The sequence below is a fragment of the Aptenodytes patagonicus genome, chromosome W (genome assembly GCF_965638725.1).
Source record: "Aptenodytes patagonicus chromosome W, bAptPat1.pri.cur, whole genome shotgun sequence".
NCBI lineage: Eukaryota > Metazoa > Chordata > Aves > Sphenisciformes > Spheniscidae > Aptenodytes > Aptenodytes patagonicus.
The window spans coordinates 3,117,451-3,141,070 of NC_134981.1; the positions used below are offsets into that span (position 1 = coordinate 3,117,451).

The 23,620-nt window shown below is 46.8% G+C and overlaps 1 protein-coding gene across 1 annotated transcript in view; it reads left to right on the plus strand.

Annotated features, from left to right (window-relative positions):
• The window catches only part of LOC143172270 (unconventional myosin-Vb-like), a 154,410-nt gene that overhangs the window by 66,747 nt on the left and 64,043 nt on the right, over positions 1-23,620 (plus strand). The window contains exons 11-16 of the mRNA XM_076361491.1: positions 4,366-4,447; positions 6,016-6,156; positions 14,092-14,214; positions 15,476-15,559; positions 21,138-21,287; positions 21,964-22,061. Of these exons, the coding sequence (XP_076217606.1) occupies positions 4,366-4,447; positions 6,016-6,156; positions 14,092-14,214; positions 15,476-15,559; positions 21,138-21,287; positions 21,964-22,061 (678 nt within the window). The remainder of the gene's footprint in view (positions 1-4,365; positions 4,448-6,015; positions 6,157-14,091; positions 14,215-15,475; positions 15,560-21,137; positions 21,288-21,963; positions 22,062-23,620) is intronic.

Below are 23,620 nucleotides of genomic sequence, written 5' to 3' on the forward strand. Positions count from 1 at the left end.
TGGCATAACTGAAGGTAAGGCTTGCAGCCTGCAACCTCAGGGGCAATGAGCTGCTTTAAATTTGGACTGGGTACCGGTTACTGTGTGGTCTGTCATCCTGGCACTTGAGCGCTGGTAGAAGAGGGATGAGAGAGTTGTATATGAAGAGTTCATTTTAGCTGAAGTGCTGCAAAGAAGCAGAAGATGGAGGAGAAAGGGAGGGGGTTATGTCAGTTGTGGGGTGGAAAAGGAAAGAAGTCTTCTGGGTTTGCTGTTTTCCCCTCCCCTCTTTCAACACCATCCCTTTTTGGTCTCTTTGGGGAGCAAGGACAAGGGAGAAGTGGGACAGCAGTGACCTGCTGTGCTCCCTGTAAAATATTAAGGTACTTGGTTGCTCCTGTTTCGGAGGGGAAGGTGGGATGGCCAAGTTGTAGCTGCTCCAGGAACCAGTCCCTGACCCAGTGCAGTCGCCGTGCTTGCTCAATCCCAAATCTCATGTAAGGGCAGACTCCTCGTAAGGTCTGTCAGATCTAGGTGAACCTGAAGTTCAGAATGAAATCCTGCCAAAGTGGTTCTGGGTCAGCTGCAGAAAGCTTTTATGGCTATTAAACCTACACAGTTACTGGAATTGGATCTTGTGTATAAAACCTCCTGTGGGGTTTCTACAGCTACTGATATTTGGGATGTTGATTTTAACATCCGCTGGACAGCCACGGCAGCAGAAAGGATGCCAGAAGTCAGTGCTGGAGCATCGGCGTAGCCCACTGCCTGCTCAGCTCCATCGGCGGCTGCTGCCACGTGGCAAGGTTTACAGGAACACTTGTACAAGCGTGCTAAGAGTACAGTCCTCTTTGGTTTGGGATTTTAATGGCATGGTTTGAGATGGTGAGTTTGCTGTCAGAGGTTTGCAAGTGTCTGAACTCTCCTTGGTATATAGCGCAGGACCTGGAAGATCTTAAATAACCAGATGGGATTGGCACAGTGTGGTTCGAAGACTGTATGAGATGGAAAAGCTGTTTCCCATCAGTGTCCCTACAAATAGAGATTTCTGCAGGCTGGAATACGATAAATGAAGCTTTGAGATGGAGCTTTGTGGGTGATAGTGGGTCAATGCAGAAAGCTGAACATCTGAGTTGCAAAATCAGACGTCGTCTTTCAGAAATCTGCATAAAAGGAGACTTGAGGATAATGCTCATGAAAGATTAAGATGGGCTTGAAAACCTGTTAGTGTGGAAGAAAAACCTCCCTTAGCTGTAGGTCTCCCGTGTGTCACGTCCAGCGCGTGGGCCAGCTGATGCTTTTACAGCACTGGTGTCACCGCAGAGTACAGCAGATTTTTTTTTTTTTCCCACAGGGACCTGCAGGTCCTATCAAAAGAGGCAGGTTTGCAGGGGACGAGCGTCCGCAATCCGGGCCATAAAACTTGCGTGAGTCCGGTCTCCTAAAGAGACCGTAAATCCCTTTCAGAAGGGGGTATTGCTGTCTAAACGCTGAGTAATTAACAATGCAGGGACTTCAGGTGCTCGCAACCCAATTCTCTGCAGTCCTTGAAAGTGGTTTGGTTCTCTAAACTCAGGTTATTTGGGAGTTTTAATGCATTCTGCCAAATATTGGAATTTTTTTTTTTTTCCCAAATGTCTGTTGGTTTTCCTTTTCCTCTGGGAGAGGGATTAAGCTTGAAAGGCAGGGAGCCTGCACGCAGCCTCCACCGCACGTCCCTGACATCCCGAGAGCACCTCTGTCCCGGCGCTCCTGGGGGAGAACTGTCCCCATGGGTGGGGTTTCTAGGGATGGGGTCCAAACCGAGGGTGCAGGGGCTGTGGGGTTTTGTTTCCTAATTCTCCAATGCTCGACCCCGCGTCCTTAATCCTCTGTTAGTATTGGGGTGAGAGGGTGCAGCATTAAAAACCTTTATGTATTTATTCAAAGTGCGTCATTTGCTATAGTAGCGATACCGCAGTCCATCTGAAGAGTGGATTCATGTGGCATTCCTGGACTTGGCGGGGACGGCTTGTTTTCCCTCTGTTTGCCGTGTGAAGTCTGAACACCCAGGCGGCCAGCTGTGTATGCTGGACTTCATGAACTTTAAATGTTTTAGTATAAAACCCGGTGCTGCAGCGGATTTAGGAGATACCAGTCGTGCAGCAGAACAGGGAACAGGAGAAAAGCCAAAATGCAGCGTTTGTTCCCCAATGTCCGCTCGCAAGAGCTGTCCCCAAGCCGGGATGTGCCTTCCCGGGAGCCACGGTGATGGGCCGGAGTGGTGAATGCGATTTTTTTTTTTTTTTTTTTTTTTTTTTTGCACCAGGATATAGGCACTGAAATGAATAGAAGCAAAACAGCCATTGGTTTGCTTTTCCCATTAGGGTGTCGTCTTAGTGCAGTCACTTCGTGCGGGCAGGAACTCCTGGCGAGGACTCACGTGGAGCTGGCGACCGAACTGCTCCGTCAGTTAGCAAATTGGGTCGGCAGAGTCCCTTAATTAGCGACTTTTTGAAATCTCCCTTGGAGTTGATGTTGTACAGCTGCTCTGCCCCTGGCCAGCACTCGCTGAGAGGTTCATAAATCACATCTGGTGTCTCTGAAGTGGAAAAAGAGTTTCCACTCCGATATCTTTTCCTCTTGTACCCCTGCTCTCGTTGTGTTTTTCCACCTAGCTCGCCGTGCTTCTCCGTCTCCATTTCAGTTAAATCTTTTCGTGCCCCACTGCTCTGGTCATGAACCTGCAGGAGTTGGTATTTCCAAGGAGTCCTGGGAAAGTCACGTCCCTTTTTAGTTGCAAGAGCTGACGGTGCTGATCCGCTTGGTGCAACGGCCATGCAACCAAGATCAAGCACGTCAGGAGCTTTTCAAGGACATGTTCATCGCTGAGGCTCTGGCCACGTGTTTAATACAAACATTCGTTGGTCCCAGGCACCAGATTTTGTTGCATTAAAGATTGCAAAGCTCAGTTCCTGGGATGGGGAGGGATTGAGCATCCTCTGCTCGGCATGGGCTGCACTGGCTCTGGGGCAACGCCAGCCCGGGGGGCAGGCAGGGAGAGAACTGGTCCTGGGTTTCCTCGAGGGCTGTGGGGCTGATAAAACCACAAAAGCGGCTCCTTTCTCCCATTTTCCTTTTCCATTGCCTTTTCCTGAGGGCTGAGGCATTTTCTATGGTAATTTCTATTACCACCTGGCAATACCTGGGAAATGAGTGCATCACGTGGATGACAGCCAGGTGGTCCTCAGAAAGTACTAGAAATGCTGATTTTTTTTTTTTTTTTTTTTTTCTTTTTGAGAAAAAGAAAAAGGGCTTCATTTGTTTAGTGCTTTAAGACTGTTCTACCAGCTCCTACGGCACCTATTACCCAAGTGATTATTTCACCGCGCATTTATCATTACGGCAGCTTATTCATTAAGCACAGGGAGCTTTGCCACTTCTTCCCGTAGTTTAATCCTTACAGTCATGTGTCAAAGACTTCTTTTCTCCCTCCTCCAACTGTGCCTTAAAAATAGAAATATAAATAACACAATTCCCCGTGGTAGCTGAAAAATATCCTTTTGTTTTGTTTTTAAGAGCAAGCCTGGCTCCCTCCGCCTGTCCCTGGGCGCCGTGTGCTTCAGCCCCGACCGCCCTGGGGGCTCCGCTGGCTTTCTCCTCCTTGCCTGTAGTTTGTGTTATTAAAACAGCCTATTTTTTCTTTTCTAATTGTGACTAGGAAGCCAGTTTTGAGCTCGGTTTGGAGTTGGCCAGTGGCCCGTGGAGGGGTGGGATAATGTTTCTGCCAGGGGAGCTTCTGAAGCGCTGATGAAGAGGGGGATCACCGAGACCAACACCAAACTCCCTCTAAAGAACATGTTGGAATTGGAGCTGAAACCGTTTCTCCCTCTGCCTCCAAGAACTCGCTCACGTGTATCTCATTTTTGTGCTATCAGGGATGCAATACAGAGGCTATAATTATGAATTTAATACCTTCTTTTTCCGCTCTATTGAATTGCATTAAAAATACCGTGTTGGGTCTTTTAAGGCAGCAGCTACTGTTTCTCCATCCACCTTTGCAGTGAATATACTTGGACTTAATATTTCATAATATTTTTTCCCCCGAGAGAGGCTGTTACATTTCTCGTCTCAGACAGCACTCCTGGCTGATGGGCAGGAAGCTACAGTCGTACCGAATATCTCATTCATGCGTAGTAGAAGAGACCTTCTGAATCCCTTGAGCTGTGGCAAGGAAAGATAGACTTTTCGGGGAATGAGGAATAAAGTGTAGATCTGGGATAGGGGGAATGCGAGGAGACGGTTGAATAACTGGTGTTCCCCGTCACGCAGATGACACCGTTGCAGAGAAAAGTAGATTTTTGAGACGAAGCAACGCTTAATGCTGATTTATTCATTGCTTTGCAGGTTTGAAACTTTTGAAGTGAATAGCTTTGAACAGTTTTGTATCAACTATGCCAATGAAAAGCTCCAGCAGCAGTTCAACTCGGTAAGGTCAGCTTGGAAACGTTCCATAAAACTTAGCAGAAAACGTATCAAGGCGGGATTATTGTATGTCTGGCTTCTGCTTAATGGCATTTACCTGCAGCCTGGCCAGATCGCATGGCCAGCATGAATGTAGTCCTTGGGATACCATCTCTCCCGAGCAATGGTTGTGCATTGCAGTTGCACTAATTATTCCTATCAAGTTGAAAATGTTGCGTGGTTGATTGATAAGCTTGATACTGGAAGCGGGCTTGCAGACGGTTAATGCAAAGGTTCACTGGTGGTTTTGAATAAGTAGGAAGTTTGCCGATTTTTTTTGTTTTTTGGGCGTAGTTTCAATCCTAAACCGAAACCTGGATGGTCTTGGGCCGAGTGCTGATTTCCAGTGTGAGGCAAAGCATGGGTGGAAACCTGCCCATTAAGTGTGGCTTAAACCTCTGCAACGAAAGCTCTGTATTAAATAGCAGGACTGGACACGCTCCCCATTTTTCACTTGGACGTGCCTCATAAAAATCTGAGATTCTTCTATTTTATTAGATACAAGCGCTTGCCTGCACTGGAAATGAAACCAGTAAGGGCTCGTCTTCTGCTTTTGTTGTAAGCAGGGCAAAAATTACTGAGAGTTTCAGGATACGAGGGAAAACTTGTTAAATTTGAGCAGCTGAGTACTGCGGAGTAGTTTGGCACTTTGAGACCGTATCATATGCGTGGACGTGAACAGTTGCAGCATATCTAACGTATCAGATCAGTGCTGCTAAAAATGAGAAGTAAATTATGGATTGTATTTGCACTATTCATATCTTTCTTAGTATGTCCAGCTATCACTTCTGAAGCTTATAAATTCAAACTCTGAGATGACATGTTTGAAGAGATTTTTAAAAGCTACCTTTGAAGAAAAAAGTGCATTTGAAAATCATTTTTTAATATGCTTAGAGTATCTCAGAAATAGCCAGAGAATAATTTATCTGCTTGGGCAGAGGTCTGAGATATATAAGCCATGCAAAGATTTTTTTTTTTTTTTTAAATAAAAATCTACAGTAGAAGTGTTCTTGAGTCAGTTAGATACTGCTGCTGCTATCTCTTCTAGGATGATGGGTGCTCTTTGTGAAGCTCTGCTCACAGATGGGGGCACACGTGCTCAGCCCTGGCTTGGCTCCCAGCTTGTGAACCTGCTGCAGGTCACTAGTTTAATCAGCAGAGCACTAAAGGGGAGAGGGATTTTTCTCAGCCCGAGAGATATATATGTCATTGTCATTTCAATATATGGCTTCCACCTAGATGTAGTGACAGCTTCAGTCACTTTCTAGTGAAAGTCATTTAAAGCCTTTTTTTTTTTTTTCCTGCCCCATGGTTTCCTAGTGTAAAGCTTTTATTTTCCTTGCCAGAAGTGAGATCGCGTAAATAGCAGAGCCCGTACCAAGCTGTACGTGAGGACACCTAAAACTTCTACGGCTTCTGGATGTGCTGAGGGCATACTCTATTCCAGTGGGGATGAGTGGGTGAACGGGGAAGGGGCTGGCGCTGTGCTGGCTGGGGTCACGGTCAGTAACTCTGCTGTTTTTCCACTCTCAGCACGTGTTTAAGCTGGAACAAGAAGAGTACATGAAGGAGGGAATCCCTTGGACTCTCATAGACTTCTACGATAACCAGCCCTGCATAGACCTTATAGAGGCGAAACTTGGTATCTTGGACCTACTGGATGAAGAGTGCAAGGTAAAGAGGGCCACCTACCTTCTCGCTGGCTTTTTTACTTTTATAAAAGGTTAAAGAATGGGCTTTAACCTGTGGTAGCTTGCAAGAGGGCTCCTTTCATATGCATTGCTGGGGTGCTCACGGCTAGGGTAGGCTGTTGGCATTTGCTTTGCTTTAGGACCATTCAGAACCTCCTCGGCAGATGTTTGCTACCAACTTGGGTACCTGGTCTCACCATGTATTGCCAGAGCTCATGTTTCTGGCATGGCTGTGCATAGGGATAGCCATTGCTTGCAACTTTCTTCAATGTTATCCAGAAGCTGGAGTTCCTCCCTGTCTCAAGCCTTATTTTGTCCCAAGGGAAACCTCAGTCCTCTTGCGATAGCTATTTAGGGTAAAGTCGATTGCATTTAGCGTACAGACTTCAGATGCTGGAATTTGTGCTTCGGTGGCACTTGGCATATAGAAAAAAGCGTGTCTGGGAGGGTCTCCTGTTTGGTTAACCTTGCAGCGTCAAGAGACATCAGCCACATGATGAGGATTTGCTGAAGTCGACGCCAAGCTCTGGCTGACTTCAGGCAGGCCTGGATTTCACACAAGTTTTGCAGAAGACCAAAATTGCATGTCCTTTCTGCTCCTTTGAGATGGAGAAGCAGGAGCCAGGGATGACCTGTAGAAGTGTCTTCGGTTGCGTAGGCTTCTTGTTTAGCCATTCCTTCAGCATTCTTCTGTTGAGGTTTGGAATTGTGTCTTCCCTCAGCTTTTCTGAGTTTTGGGTTTGTGGTTGGTTGGTTTGGTTTTTTATAAACCAAGCTTGTAATGTTGGGAGAGTAGTTTGCTATCTTTTATCATCTGTCTCTCATAACAGCCTAAATTAAATCTTGCTTAAAAAGTTGAGTAGAAATGCCAGAACGGCAACCCTTCATGAGAATCCATAAGAAAGGTTGGCCTCCTTGCTCACTCCCTGTTCAGTCATGAATTATCAAATATATGTAGGAACAAGAAATGTAAGATGGGAGATTTTCTTGGGAAGTTGGGGTGCCTGTTCTGAAGATCTTTGGCGTGAAGAGTAGGTGGAAAGTCCAGAGTCCTTAGGTATGGTCATCTCAACAGGAGAGCTCCGAGTGATGCTGTGATGAAAAGGGCTCCTACGCTGGGCAGAGCGGCTCGTATTCCTTCCAATTCTGGTGTCTGCACAGCAATGATGATGAGGGGAAATACTGGAGAGAGTGTGGTCAGATCAAGGCTGTAAAACATTGTGATACTGAGGATAAAGAAACTTGAGCGCTGCACATGAGTGGTTGTAAGTGACAGTCAGTGGGAGGGTTTTCAGACGCTTTGATACAAAAAAAATCCCTAGCATGCAATAGCTGGAAGTTGAAGTTAGACAGATTCAACCGTGAAATAAGCCTTTTTTAATGCTGAGAACGGCCTGGTGGAAGGGGATGGTGACTGCCTTCCTGCTGGATGTGGCTGCCTTGTGGATCCTCGGACTGGTTTTGCTGTGATGTGATCAACAAGTTGTCTTTGGGAAGAGTTTCCATGGAGACTTGGATATATTCTGTGCCAGGAAATGTCTTACTGATTCTGGAAGGGCTTTGAGGGTTTTGGAACGAGGGCAGGGAAGGGTGAGGCAAGGGGTGGTGGGACAACTGAAGCAGGGAAGGGGCCCTTCATTAGAATAGTCAAAGCGATGAGAAGGACACAATTAATTCTCGTTGGCTCTGTAGGTATGGGACAGATCCAGTGGCCCGAGGGCAGGAGTGTCACGTTGCATCAGAGGGAAAGGTTTTGGATCCGTTATTTAGACTAGTGTCCCTGTTGGGATTTAAGGAGATGTATGACTTGTCTGGAAGCGAGGTGACCTGTCAAGTGGTTGCTCTCCTCCATGTGACAGGGCTGCCTTCCCAGGCACGACGAGGCTGTCCCAACCTGCACGTCCTATGAGCTCAGCCCTCATCTGGGGTACAGACGCTCCGGCTATCTCTTTGTGATGAGCCGGAGTTGGGGCTTTGCCCTTTTCAAATCTGGTCTTGGGAAGACTCCTTAAAAATGAGAAAAAATTAAACTTAATTCGATGCCCTTAAAACAGCATTTTAGCCAGTGCTGGCTCAGAAGGAGGTCAGATTATTTGCTTGATATTCAGCACCATTTCATTTGGTCTCTGCGCTATTAAGCCTGTTAAATTCCTCAGGCTTGAACCGTCTCCTGGGTGTTGTGAAGACCGTAAGGAAAGCTTCCCTCGTGCCATATTGGCTGATAACGCCCTTTGCTCCTCTCTGAAGCGCCTGGCACTGGCTGCTGCTGGTGACATTGCATTAGATGGAGCAATTCCTATGCAACAGCAGGAATATGGCCCACTTTGCTGTAGATCTGCCTGGTACTACTTTTTCCATCCGTGCTTTTTTTGACCAAAAAAATGAAACATGAGCTCTATTCCCCCCCACAACAAATGCCAATTATCTGGGTATTTACCTGTCAGTGGGGAATGCTGTCATTAGTCACAGGCCCTTATTATGGGCCCTCTAATCGGCTCTTTTATAATAACCTGCAAGCGTTCTCCAGCTTTATGAAAATCTCAGCAAAGCCTGTCAAGTGAAAGCACCGGTTTATGGATGAAAACCTTCACCCCCGCATCACCAGCAGCAACGTTTCACCTCTCGGGGAGATCCAGCTGCAGCAGGTGTTGGGACCACAATAGGGTAATTGCAAGTCATCTCGTTAGCACGTACAACAGCGGATAAATATACTCTGGGACTTGAAATGGCATCGAGGGGGTCCTGGCAACATAATGAAACTTTAGTGCAAATGCGGAGCGTTTGTCGCTAACATTCTCGCTTTACAGTATGGATTTTTTTTTTTTTTTTTAATCTTTAATGTGAGGTTGGGGAGGGGGTGGTTGAGTACATGTTGAAGCAGTTCAGCTAACGAAGGTCGTAGACCTTTGGTGCGTAATAAGAGTCTTGTCGCCATTTAGAGAAGAAGGGGACCAGACAGGGTTGAAATGGGGAATCGGCAAGAAAGAGAGGGCTCTCGAATTGAGACTGGAGTTTTAAGGACTAAACCTGTCTCATAAAAGCAAATGATAAAACCCCTAGCCCTGAAAAAAGAGGGCTTTAGGATATGTTTGGTTTTGGGGTATTTTTAAACAGCTTTGAGGTCTTAGGAATTGGAAGCTGTTGTAGAATTATTAAGGTTGGAGGGGGCTTCTGGAGGTCATTTGGTCCAACCTCCAGTTATGTCCCTGGTCTGCCCAGGAAGCCTTATGATCTCCACAGGACTGTGACCTTATGTCCTCTGCTAAGTGACCTCGGAGTCCTCAAAGAGCCTTTTCCCCATTTCCAGCACTGGAGCATCACCTGCCTGGATCTGGAGTTTTAGGACCTCTTTATTTTGCTTTGGCCTAAAAAGATGTCAGAGGAACAGGAAGATTTTATGTCCCATGCACATAAATGGCCTTGGCCAGAAACCAAGGCCACCGCGACAGGCGCAACACTGAAGTGCTGTGGCACAAACTGATGAGCCTGATGAAGAGAAGGGAAAGGGGAGAAGGGCACCCAGGAGAACCTCCCTGCTGGTGAGCTGTGAAATGTGGAGGGAGTCACCATAAAGCCAACAGTGGTGGTGGGAAATAATCTGGGATAAGAGCAGAGCCCTTGAGGAGAGCAAGGAGACCACTGTAGAGCCCATCAGAAGAGACAGCCTTCCCTTCTTAATGCCTGTCTTCTGCAAATCCAGTTGTGGGAAGTTGGGAGGGCATGTGGAAGACTTGCTTGGATGTCTGGGATGGCTTTAGGGTGTGGCTGGCCTTGTTGTAGAGGGAATGACTTTGGCAGAGGGGACAGCAGACTTCCTAGGAAGACTTTGAAGGCTCCGTCCCTTTGTGGAGGGAACACCTGAAGAGCAACTTCAGTGCTCTGGAGAGGAGGAGCCAGTTGGGGTTGATTCTTCAAGGGACTTAAATTATCCTCAGAGGAAATTGAAATTCTCTAAGAAATGCAGTGATGTCTCTTTATCAAAGCTGGATGAGGTGTCCTAATTCTCAGGCTGAAACTGCTTGCTCTGTGTGAGTGCTGCATATCTTCCACACGCTTCCCAAGTGTCATTCAGGAGTACAGTCAAGTAGCTGTGGATATCCAGGTTTCTCCGTAAGGTGTCCTGCTGCCTGGCTGCTTTCTTCCTTTTGCCTATGCTCTTGGGATGGGAGTGGGAATGGAAAAATTAATGAAAAAAATTTTCCGTTAGCATGAAGTGCATCTGAAAGGGTTTGATCGAGAACAGGCTGGTTGGAAGGGTTGATATGTTAATCATGGCGTTGTTGTCCAAGGTTTATTATGGATCTTAGTGAAATTCTTTCTGCTGAGGAGCAATGTGACCCTGAGGCTGCCAAAGGGGGATGTGTCTAACCAAACCCAAGAGCTCCCTCATGTTCCCAAACTCTCTCGTGGATGCGTTGTGTGTCTTATGGCATGTTGCCATCGTGTTATTCTGTTAATGTGCCAAATGCATTTTCTAACGCTGTTCAAAAGATGCTCTTTAACCTTTCCTGTGTCCTTCTGTCAAGTGCCAGAAACACTGAAGTCTGCTGCTGGCAGACCAGTTTTCAATCCCGCTTGTCTCTGTGCATCTCTGTGAACTTGGGTATCTGAGCAAATGTGTTTTCCTTGTCTGGATTTGTTAGTTTTTTGAACATCAGAAATCAGCACATCGCCTTCCTGTGCCGCACGTGGTCGTGTCCGGGGGGATTTCTGCTCCACGAGCAGATACGCGGAGGTTGGACCTCTGGGCTTTCCTTTTGGGCAGACCACCTAATATGAATAATCAGAATAACCTCGCCGACGTCACACTGTCAGCTTTTATGACTTTAAAGTTGGGCACATCACTTGCAGTGGAACGTGCCTCTGGAGCACGGAGGGAAGCCCAGGTTCTTTTCAGGCTTTAATATATATTGGAGTGATGAGGAGAAAAGAAATAAAACCCTCTGTGTTTTCAGAGGGTTGACTTTTAGATCATTAGGTTTGAATGGACCTTCATTGCTTATCCAGTTAATCATCCTTCTGTTGGAGGTGATGGTGGAGGGAGTCTCACCCTTTAGTCCAAACAGCTCCAAACATCTCCTCGGCTGTCCGGTCGTTGTGGTGGGTTCTTGAGCCTGGGATGCTTCTGATACAAAAGCGGTGGACTTGAGCCTAGGGGCTGACCCTGGCTGCGCTGGATAGGTTTGATTTCGGTTGCAGTAGCTCCTGGCAGCTCCGAGGACGGTGTATGGAGATGGGAGGTGACCCTGGCTGGGATTACGCTGCCTGACCAATTTTATGCAGAGTGATGGGCGGAGGGACAGTGAGGACAGACGAGCAGAAGCAATGACCTTGTGAAATTACTGGTCTAAGGTTTTTCCGGTTTAGAGATTTCCATACATTACTTGGAAGGCAGTCGACTTTCCTCTTCCCCGTCCCCTAAAAACGTCTTGCACTGATGAGATAGTCTCTAAATAACTTTCTCACTGGCTCTAAAGGCCTTAAACTGCTAAGCCAATACGAAAAGCTGTTCTAATAGTACAGATAACGGCCCTGCTAGTTTTTATCTCCAGGAGTTGGTCCCTATCAGGTGCTTCTCAGGCAGCTAAAAATACCCAGGCTTCGCAATGATGAGCAGGGAGTGGGGCGGGCACAGCGAAACCCTCTTTCTGGGAGGCAGGAGCGATGCCTTTGAAGTTCGACTCTGAGATAAGCAGGTTTTTCAGCAAAGTGGATGGCCCGAAAGAGAGCTGGTGCAGGATAAATCTGCCCTCTGCGGCATCAGGAGGCTCAGGTGGCTGCAGTGCTTCTGCTCTGCACCCGCAGCTCGGTCCTGAACAGGAGAGACCTAATGATCGGTCCAGAGAGAATGTTTTCATCAGTTATATTTCATATTTATATGTAAAAAAGAAACCCACCTGCATTTATATAACTCCATAGTTGAAATATGCATGTCTATCTTGCATAAATAAAATATGTATATAACTGCATAAATAAATGCCTTTTAATATTTATATATAATCTGTGTTATTTCTGTGTGTATCCATAATTGGCTACGCTTACAATGGTAAAATACAAAATACTTCTGGGGTAGCACGGCTTGCGTGAGTGGCTGCTGCATTTAATTCAGCCGCTTCTTCCAGTTAACGGGGATGGGCCAGGAGCTGCTCGTCCCTGTGTCCAGAACCCTTCTGGCGTGTTTTGGCTTGCTGTTTCAAAGGCTGTTTCAGAGCAGCATAAAGAAATATTCATCATCTGTCTCAAGTTTTCCTTCTTACTGTTTGCTGCCCCTGTTTCCTCTGTCACTTTTCATAGAAAGGTCTGTGTAAAGACCTGACGGATGATCCAGAGCTTTCCCTGACGCTGCACAATTCTTTTGTGGTTTCTAGGCTTTGTCCCGTCTAACTTTAAATATCACCTAACACTTTTCTTCTGACTTTTCTCTTTTTCTAACCTAAATAATCCGGTCAGCCATTTTTTTGTTAAAAATTTATGTGTGTGTACGTATGTGCAACCATTGCCGTCCTGTTGGCAGTGATGGAGGGTCCACCAGCCCACGCCTTTCCCATCCCTGCCGGGCAGGCAGGAGGGATGGGGATGAACCCCATCAGCTGTGGTCCCCGGCCCTCGAGTGCAACAACTTCACTCCTTGTTTCCTTTGATTTTCCAGAATTTTGCTTTGTGACAAACTTGTTGCGCTGGAGAAGTATAAAATAACAAATACTTACAGCCATCCTGCTTTCCTCAAATGTCCTTATGTTTTTTGGAAAGCTTTGGGGGTTTTGGCTGGTTAGCAGAGAGGGACCTAAACATACCCTAAAAAATTGAGCCTTTATGGGAATTGTAACCATGAGGGTATCAGAAGTTACAATATATTGTCATATGCTGCTATACAGCTATATGTGCTTACAAAGGAATAAAACAAAACCAGTATTTTTTTCCCTGATCTTGGCAATATATCACATTAACTTAAGCCTACGATGATTTAGTGGGTAAAAATTGCAGGTGCTGGGTCGGAAGGTGAGCTCAACCCCTCCTTGTAACTGCTGATTTGTGAAAAGTAGCCCATTCCCTTGCTGCACAGGTAGCGCTGTGAGGTTTTTTTTCAGTCGTTGCAGTTGTTTAGGATTTCTCCATTCTCTGCCCCATCCTACCAAAGCAGTATCTTGGGCAACGCTTGATATCTTGGTGTACCATGGCCGAATCCTTTCAAGGGCAGGTCCACGTAAGACTTGCACCCTGATTTCGGTGGAAATAGGATGCAGAAGGAGGGTTCGGCATCCAGGAGATTCATGGCACCAGCGGGTTGGATGCGTGGGAGGGGGACACCGGGAATCGTTCGACTGCAGTAGGACAGGTATACGGGTCTGAAGTCTCAACCCTGTGTGCGATTGGGGTTAATGCATCCTGTGTTTGGGATCCAAGTGACCCCACCCCAAGCCTGCTGAGAGGCAGAGGTTTCTTAAGAACTATCATTCTATTGCTATTTTAATATTTTAAAATTATCATTTTATTGTCGTTATTATTTTAAATTAAATAGAACCTCTTGATTGTTGTCTCAGGTGGCGGTATGTGAAACTATTTGGTCACCAAAAACTGCATTAAAAAAGTAACGTTGGTGCCTGTGCAATTACTGTAACTTAAGTGCAAAAATACTTCTTCAATTAATTTTTTTTTTTTTCCTGCAAGTTCTGGCTGTTGGAGCAGAACAAGCGTTTGGGTGTTTTTCATTGGAAATGAAATCTTAGTGTGTTTGTCAAGAATACACTCGAAAATAAAATAGCACACGCTCCCAGAACTGGGAGTTGGACTTTTTCTCAAATATTCCTGTAGCCCATGTGGATTACAGGAAGCCCACAAGGAGGGTTCCTCCGAAACCTCCCCCAACCTCCTTTGTATGCCTGACCATGACTTTTTGGGCCGTTTTCTCCCCATCCAGGTTCCCAAAGGCACTGACCAGAACTGGGCGCAGAAGCTGTACGACCGGCACGCCAGCAGCCAGCACTTCCAGAAGCCTCGCATGTCCAACACCTCCTTCATCATCCTGCACTTCGCCGATAAGGTAACCGGGCGCCCGTTGCGTGCGCTGGGACTTGAACGCAGGAATGGGAAACGCGTGGAGGGGAAAAAAGAGCCGCATGAAGGAAAATTAGTTCATAGCGCCGGTGAGCTGCTTTTCGGTGATAGGGGTGCCTGATTGGCGGTAATCTCGGTTTGGTGCTCAAATCTAGATCAGCTGGGAGGACTTCAGCCTCCGAACTATTGCACTAAGCTTTAAATAGTTGCGCTTTCTAGAGGAGAGAAAAATTTCTCAAAGCTGTGGCAAAATGAATTTCTGTAAGGGCAGCTTGACTGAAAATGTACTGGAAAAGGGAATTATTTTTGAAGAGCAGGAGCTGCGAGCATCAGCAAGGCACAGTGGGGAGGAGTGCGTGAGAGGTGACCCTGGGCTGATCCCACCCTTCTGAGGGAGAAGATGCCAACTGTGGGACGCTAAATCCCAGTGTCTGGTGCTGTAGGGTCTTGTCCATGGGCTGCAGCTTCATTGAAACCCTGATGTGACAGGCGTCACTCACAGCAAAGAAGAATCTTAAAAGCTTGCAGTTATCCAAAACACACATTTGTTAGAAAGGAAAACGTAATGCCAACCTGGGGACGTGTCTGAGGAGCCAGGCAACGTGCAGGTGCTGTGATCCCATACAGGCGCTTCTCCTAACCAGGTTTGCCCTGGGTGCAAGCGGCACTTTTCATGCCAAAGGTTGATACTCACCTTTTCTTAGGCTCATGATTTTGCACATGTATCCCTCACAAATTATATTCCTTTGCAAGCTTTGCCTTTTGTGATCAGTTATTTCAGCCAACTTCAGATATAGAAAATAAAATTTTCATCTGTCCTCTCAAAAGCCTTCCTTTGCACCTCGACTCTCTGCCACAAGAGACCTGCAAGACAAGAGACGTAGTCAGGAGATCTTTTGAGGTTTATTGATTAGTTTACAAGGAGTTCAGGAGAGAACAAAATAGCATGTAGAGGAACTGATGATCCTTGCATTTTTTACCCCTGGTTTCCATGGAAGTGCGGTTGGGTCCCATACAGAGCAGTTCAATGACTGAGAAACACTGTAGGTTTGTGTTAAGGATTTTGCTTTCATTCAGATTCACTTTCTTTGATAAAAAGTGACCTTGAAATTTCAGTTGTTGCCCCCACTTCTCCCTCTCAGGTTTTTAAGGTGAGTTCCAACAGTTAGGGGAGCGGTGGGACGCAGCACCTTGTCCCTGTGCGGTTGGACTTTACCCTTTGGGTTTCTTCCTTTGCCTCCTGCTAGGTGGAGTACCAGAGTGAGGGATTTCTGGAGAAGAACAGGGACACCGTGTACGAGGAACAGATCAACATCCTGAAAGCCAGCAAGGTAAAAGCAGCGAGGCGGGAGATAATCAGCACCGCTGCTTTCCAAAGTGTGAGCTTCATGCTTGCGTTCCTGGTCGTGTATGCAAAAATGGTTGGAGGCACCTACATGAACAGCAGCAAAAAAGGCAAATAAATGGGGTGTGGAGGGAGGGAATAAGGGAGGGGAGAGGAGGGACGAGGCTGCTGGGGGCTATAGTTGCACCCAGGTGTGGATGTGCGTGGTCCTCTGCTGTCCTCCACCCTGGTGTCGGTGTCCTGTTGAGGTGCATCAGAAAAATCCTTTCAAACCTGCTGATCCTCTTCTTTTTTTGGTCACGAGCAAAAACTAGGAACAGCCAGTTATGGGGCAGTGTAAATCCCACTTAAACTCTTGCTCACAGCTTCCCACCCATCACCCGGCACCGAAGGTGTTGTCAAAAGCGTGTGGAGCCACAGGTGATCCTGGGATTAAAAGCCAGGTCAGCAGTGTGGTTTGTATATTGTGGGTAGCGTTGCTGACCGTACCACCCTTCTGTATGAAAATGGCTGTTCCCCTTAGCTGTAGTCCATCATACTTGGCCTTGCAACTTTTAATGACTTTAATAATTACTATGCAAAAACTAGGGTTAATATACAATGCTGGAAATCTAACGCAAACTCTGAGACATTCCAGCTGCCGTAGAGCTATTTTACACTGCTGCCAATATGTAACATTAGCAAATTAACACATGTTGATGATCACACTTGCTTTCGCTCCTGTATGACAAGGTTTTGTGCCATGTACCTTTCCTCTCCTGAGTATTGTAAGAACGACTTGTCAGCACCTCATAGCATCAGTGCCAACAGAGGCGTATTGACTGACCTCGGATACCAAGTCTCCTGGTAAAGAGCTTTTTGGCACCTGTGGTTTAAAGTCTCCGTTAGTCCTGAGGGCTGTGAACTCGGTGGGCTGTTGGAAGGAGAAAAGCAGTAGCTGTGGGGCTCTGCAGGCTTCGGCGTGGGTTGTGCCTGCGGTAAATGAGCACTTGTCAAGTGGGCTTCGAGTTGGAGACTTCCCACTTGCATGTGTGAACTGAGCTGGCTTTATACAGGCTCTTCTCCATGAGCATGCATCTGCACTTGGGTGGGTTGGGCTAAAAGTGTTAATGATGCAGACTTTTAGGGCGTTTCAAGTTCTTGTTGTTTAAAACCAGACCAAAAATTCCCCCTGCAACCTTGAGTCTTTCATTGTCAATTAATGAGCTGAGACTGAACTACCTTAACCCTTCCAGGGGCAGCTCTCTTATTAAGAAGTTAGTATGAAAATCCAGCCCTGCAAAGGGGGATTTTTTTGAAAAAAAAAAAAAAAGCTTTTTTTTGCAAAAAAATTGATGCTGTTGCATCGCCTCCTCTTCTCTCTCTCTCTCGTATATAAGGACCATAATATAACATCAGAGTGGGCTGGGCTTTGGTTTAATAGCAACTGGTTTGCTTGGCCTTAAAACATGGAGTTTCTTAAGCCATTAATGTGCGTGCCTCAGGACCAAAGATTTGGGCTTACTTGGCCTGGAAACTAAGCTAATGCTCCTTGGGATCAGGCGTTAGGACCTTGTGAACTCACGGTGGTGGCTCTGTAGGAGACACCCAAATCTGCATTTGTGATCCGGCTTAAAAATGCAACATCGAGCAGCCAAAGTTGAGACTGTATGCCTCTGGGGCACCATTGTTTCCACCAGACTTTGTGTGGTGTAGGGAAGGAATATACCTGCTCTTCTCCAAACCACTTCAAAGCCTCCTCCAGCACGGGCCAGCTTGTTAACTTGCATTTATTTTTTTGCATTACAAATTTTGAATCCCCCCTGCATATTGCAAGCAGATGTGTCGCGTATCCAGATGTCTCCTCTTTGTGCTACCCTCCCTTAGGTTTACGGCTGGGTGTGACCTTCCGAATGCCACCCTAAATAAGGAGCGTGATGAGGGGGAAGGGAGGAAGTGTTATTTTTAGGAGCCTTTTAAGCAGGAGTTGGCTCTTGCCAAAGTAAGAGAGATGAGAATGGGCAATTAATTGAGTGTTGTCAGTGGCTTGCCCTCCGTCTAAGCAATGAAATCACATGAAGATGGCAAGCTGTGCAATTTTCTCATCCGTGGGGGTAGTTGCGAGTCTAATGTGAAACTGGGCTTTAATAATGCCCAAATCAAGATCTCTGTGTGTTTGGGAAGCTCACGGCTTTTGCAGGGTAAGAACTGGGCATAATTAGAGCTTATTAGAAATGCCAGGTAACCTGCAGGAATAATTGATGCTGTACGATGAATTATTTAGCCAGTGCTGAACTTGCTGTTGGAGGTAGTGCTGCAGGACTGGCGGTGTCTGATAGGGATTTCTGTTTGACTTCTCCCCGTAGCCACTGCGGAGTAGGTGCAGAGGAGAGCATTGGGGTAGTGTGTTGTAGAGTGGGGAGGATGGTGCCACCTGCAACTCATTCCTTAAAAAAAGAAATTAAAAAAAAAAAAGTGGAAGTGGGTTTATTAACAGCATCACCTCCTCTTCTCTCTCTCTCGTATATAAGGACCGTAATATAACGTCAGAGTGGGCTGGGCTTTGGTTTAATAGCAACTGGTTTGCTTGGCCTTAAAACATGGAGTTTCTTAAGCCATTAATGTGCGTGCCTCAGGACCAAAGATTTGGGCTTACTTGGCCTGGAAACTAAGCTAACGCTCCTTGGGATCAGGCGTTAGGACCTTGTGAATTCACGGTGGTGGCTCTGTAGGAGACACCCAAATCTGCATTTGTGATCCGGCTTAAAACACTCTCAAATGCGCTTGGTTCTGAGAATCTTTGGGTGATAGCTTGATGAACTTCTGCCTTTGAGCCGTTTCTTTAACGATGTGGGAGCGGTGGCTGTCGTCAGCCCGTGCCGATGCTGTGCTGTCCCGGGAGGAAGAGCGGCGCTTCCGTTGGCAGGAACATCCTCCCCTCCTCCTGCAAAGCCTCCAAAACCTGATCTTCCGCTCTTCTTTCGCTAACCCCGTTGGCCGGCAGATTCAGTTTTCCTGATTTATTTTTTGTTTGTTTGTTTTGTTTTCCTTTCACCTGCCATGTGACCTCTACAGGTATAAACAAATAATTATTTTTTTTTTTTCTTTTGCTGTAAAAAGCAACCTGGTTTCTCTGAACTGAAAAGAGCAGCAGTGGCAATGCTGAGTCTGCCACTCAAATGTGCTAATTTGACTAAAACTTAAATTTGTGCTGCAAAAGGCTCTGCCGCGAGGACTTTGTCCTGTACTCAGGCCTGCGTACAGTATTCACTACATTCCTCTTTGTATTCCCACTAAGGCGATACACGAGGCAAGGGGGGGAGCGCTGTCAATTTAACACGGCAAGGACTTAAGCACCTCTCCGTCGGCAAGTGCATCGCTGATGAAGTGCTCCCACCAAGGCAGAATTGCCTTCTGCTAATTAGAATGCAACTACGGCCATCAACAAGATGGTGAAAGAGACTTTCTAAAGTGGCTAATTAGTTTTGTTAGCGCTGGTCAGCTAAAACAGTTGAGAGTTGATGTTCTTTGAATTAAGGAAACTGATTTGAATACCGATCGAAAGCGTACGGGCATGCTGTTAAGATATTATATTCCCGTTCTCTATAATTACAAATAATGCACCAATGGTTTTGACTCTGCCAACTGGGAAGGAGGGATCTGTCCTTCTCGCTTACCCCCCCAGCATCCGTGGAATAGGTCCTGGGCTGCTAAAGGTGATGCCTAGTTTTGCATTACGCAAGCTGAAAGCTCACCTCTGAGATTCTTGTTGAGCGTTTGTGCAGGAGCAAGTACTCCTGTTATTAATAGCAAGCGGACAGAGGGGTCGATGGCACTCCCAGCTGTGCATTGAGAAGATATTTTGAAACCTGAAATTACAGCCGGGGGTTTTACCGCATTGTCAAGCACGAGATAGTAAAGTGGAGCCTGTGTTGGATGTCTTCCAGCACCAAGCACGTGCCACCCAAACATCCCGTGTTTGCAGGAGGCAAAGTAGCCGAGACAGTGCCATGTCATCAAAGTACAACAGCTGTCAGGATGTCTTTTTTTGGGATAGAGGGTTAGGCAAAGAAAGCGCGAGCCTTTATTCTGGTAGGAGTTGAGTGAGCTGCAGAGATAAAAATAAAAGCTGTGAGTATGAAGCAGATCCTTAGCAGGTGCTGTCTTGGAGCCTGCAAGCAATTTGCTAATGCAATGCAAACAGTTTCCTTTCTGTGTTGGTATTTAGGCTGCTGTGCTAGTAAGCTGCGCGAACAGCCTGCGGGACCGGGGCTGGAAATATTCCTGTCTCAGTCCAGGGATGTGGCAGAGACCCAAGGCAGCCCTTTACGGCACGGGGCTGCCCGTTAATGTCCATTTATGAAGTTGCAAACCCCTGCACTCTTCTTGGGATCTTACTGGAAATACACCCAAGCTCAGGTTTCGGAGGAGCCTGGGGTGGAGGGAAGAGCGCTGTGCAGTGCACCGCTGCCTCGTGTCAGTGTTTTCATGTGGACATGTCGGGCACGGCGTGCCACGGACAAGGGAAGCGTGATGCTGGTGCCCTCTGCCACAGATGCTCCAGAGCGGGTGTTGCTGGTGGTCTGCGTGCTGCTGGGGTGGCATCACGGGTGCTTTGGCAGCATCACCGGGCTGGAGCCCAGCTCAGCTTGGTGATAAGTGAAATCCCGCCTGGTGACAGTGGTTTTTCTTACATTTAAGAATTTACTGTTTGAATGTAAGCACAGCTGTAGCGGAAACCGGCGTGGGTGCGTAGCTGGATTTGAGACGTGAAAATTTAACAGCTCTGCTAAACAGACCAGATTTATTGTGACTTACTTAGTATTCAAGTTCCCCAGCCTAATGCAAATTTGAAGATCCTGCCCCTTAAAAAAAAAATAGCATTAACTGCATTAGCCAGCTCACCTGTTCTCCCATTTATGAAGCGGAAACGTTGCTGCCGGCTTGTCAGAAACCCCAGACTTCAGGGATCTGAGGAGCTAAATGTGGTGCTTTCAGGGCTGCAGAATGGCGGTCCTGCTGTCGCCTTGCTCGTTCACGCTGAAATGCAGGTAATTAGTGAGGAAGTGCTGGTGTCTCTTAATTCTTCGGAAAAGCAGGGGTGCCTCTAGGGCTGTGGTGGGAGTGGGCTCATGTGGAGTCCTCACGTGGAGACGCCGTTCCTGAGGGACACGCTGTGTGGGCAGCATCCTTGCTGCCATCAGGACTGAATGAGTAGCTCGAAACGAAGCCTGGGAGCAAGAGTCACTTCACGTTCAGGAGGTTTTGTGCCTTGGACATGTCAGTGATGCAGCCTTTCAGCTAGCCATCCTCTTTTTTTCACTTGTTTAATTTAACGTGCACATTTCAAGGTTTGATGAACTACAAAACAGAATGGCCAATGGTTCTGCTGGCGTGGTTTATGTAGGCAACGCTTCTTGATTTCACTTTATTGCCCTTTTTTCCCTTCCTGCTTTAAGATGGTGTCACGGTTTAATGCTCCAGGACAGATGGGGGAAAAAAAATGACCGGAGCAATGCGACTTGGGTGGGTTCATTCAGCAAAGAGCAGGGCCAGAGGTGCTCAGATGCCATCTTTTGTTTTAGTATCAGATGGTAGCAGACTTATTCCAAGATGAGAAGGATGCTGCACCCACCACTTCCATGGGAAAGGGAACATCCAAAATCAGCGTCCGTTCTGCCAGACCGGTGATCAAAGCTGCCAATAAGGAGCACAAGAAAACGGTGGGGCACCAGGTAACGTACAATATGAGCGGGTCGGTCGACGGCAGGGCGGTGGGGCAGGTGAATCCGGATACATTTTTACGGTTCAGATCTTGTTTCTTCAGTTTGAAGCGGAGATAAATAAAAAGCTGTTGGAGGGGGAAGTGAGGAGACCTTCCCGTGACCCGTGTTGAGGATGGGAACAGTTTGGCTGTTGCATTTTGGACACCTTCTAGCAGTGTCTCTGGAAGAGCAGGCTCGAGTAGTCTTGACTGGAAGGAGTTGAGACATGGTCTAAGGAGGGTGGAGGCCACTCTGGGATTCACTGGACTGTATCCCAATGTACTATGGTGCTCTTAAATTGAAGCAACTTGAGAAAAAGAGCATTTTTTCCCTTGTGTTGGACAGTCAAGCAGTGCAACAGGGGCCCAGAGGGGTTGTGCTTTCTCCACCTCTGGAGATTTTCAAGACCCAAGTGGGTAAAGCCCTGAGCAAACACTTATTGCTGTTGTACATCATTGAGCTGGAAGCCCTCAACCCACCAGTGTCGTCTTTGAATTGCTTCTGTATGTGCGGGGCTGATGGGGAGGTTCACGCTATGTCACATCCAGAGGCTGGCACCGCAGGTGGCTTCTTGCAACGCCTGCCAACTTGCGTGCATGGTACAGCACCTTCATCCCTCCTCAAAACGAGTGGTTTTGTCTTTCAGTTCCGCAACTCGCTGCATTTGCTCATGGAGACTCTGAACGCCACCACCCCGCACTACGTGCGCTGCATCAAGCCGAACGACGAGAAGCTCCCCTTTAAGTAAGTGGGCTTTCAGATGAGCAAATGTGATCAGCATTATAGCAACAGTGTCCTCTTGCTGAAGAGATTGCCCCTCTTGACATGTTGTTCCTGTAACTGGAAGGTCCCCGTAGTTTGCTGGAGTCGCTTCTCTTGGGTTTCATTATGTGGTTTTTGTGCCCCTGAAATGAAGACTAATGCAGGTCCTAGTAATCCGTAGATATGCTCTGCTAATACTGAGCATCCTCGCTTTGCAATAATAGGGTCTTTGTACAACTTCATCTTAGAATTTCTTTGATTTAAATAGTTATAGTACTAAACAGTGAAAAGTAGCAGAGAAAGAAATGAAAAAGTGGAGATAAGTAGTGTGCTTGCAGAACGGCTTGTAAAATGAACAAAAACATCTTGGTGCTTCCAAAATAAATGTGGAAAAAGTAAAGACGTGACTTCTATCAACTTCAGGCAGGCTTCCAGGTGAGTGAACAGCTGAAGCTGTTCTTGAAGCCAGTCTTGATCTTCCTCGGTAGTTCAGAGGTGTATCGCAAGCTGTGAATGTTGCGAGCAAATAGCTGTTAGCCTTGTTTGACCTCTTAAATAAGGTATTTGTGCCCAACTTTGTTTCCTGTAACTCCAAAAAAGGTTGGCCATTAGTATACAGGGACCTCACAGGTCTTGTTGTGATGTCTTCTAAAGGCCCTGGCATAAACTGCAGGCGGTGACATTTAATAAGGCAGTGTTAGAATTGTGACCTGTAAGCGGGGAGGCATTGCCCTCCAGCTGATCCAATGTAGTCTGAGTGTTCCCGGTGAGCACGGTGCCACCTCGGAGCGCAGAGACGGCTCCAAACAGCATCCTGCAAAGGAGGACGAAGCATCCATAAACAGGCTCAGCCTTGGTTGTGATATGCTGGTGGCTATGTATGCACCAGAAGGCTTCCCCAGCTTGGCTCTTCTCCCCCTGCAAACAGCAAAGTGAACGGTATTGATGGTTAGAAGACGTTCAGGAGCTGGCTTATATTTAACTGATTCATTAGATAATTAGTTGTCAGCTCTGGAGAAGGCTATGTTGGCTGTCTGTGCTGGGACGGCAGTTTCTGTGGTCTGTTTTATCTATTTCACGTACCATTTTGTAGGTACTGGAGGTGTTCGGGGCCTCGATCTCGTTGCCTTTTGCAGAGATTGTCCATTGAAATGAATTTCAGGATTACACTTTTTGTTTGATTGCTTTCTTTAAATAAAGCACGAAAGTATTTTCTAACTTTCTGCAGTGGGAGTGTGGTAGATGCTCTGCATGGTGAAATGGCTTCACCTTTCCAAAGAGCGTTTCCAAGACTCCATGTCCCTGCTCGGCTCTACTTTCAGCTCATCCATCTTCACTTCTTTGCCTTTAACTTTGCAATTCAGTTTTTCACGTGATGCTCAGGATGCAGTTAATATCGTTTTATAATCGTGCAAGCTCCTGATTGTCAAGGTGCAGTAATTATCTAAACGAACTCAGTTGTACTTCTAAGATGTTAGGGGTAGCAAATACCAGGAGGATAATTCTGCATGTGTCTGCTCGCAGTCCGAGTGATGACTCGG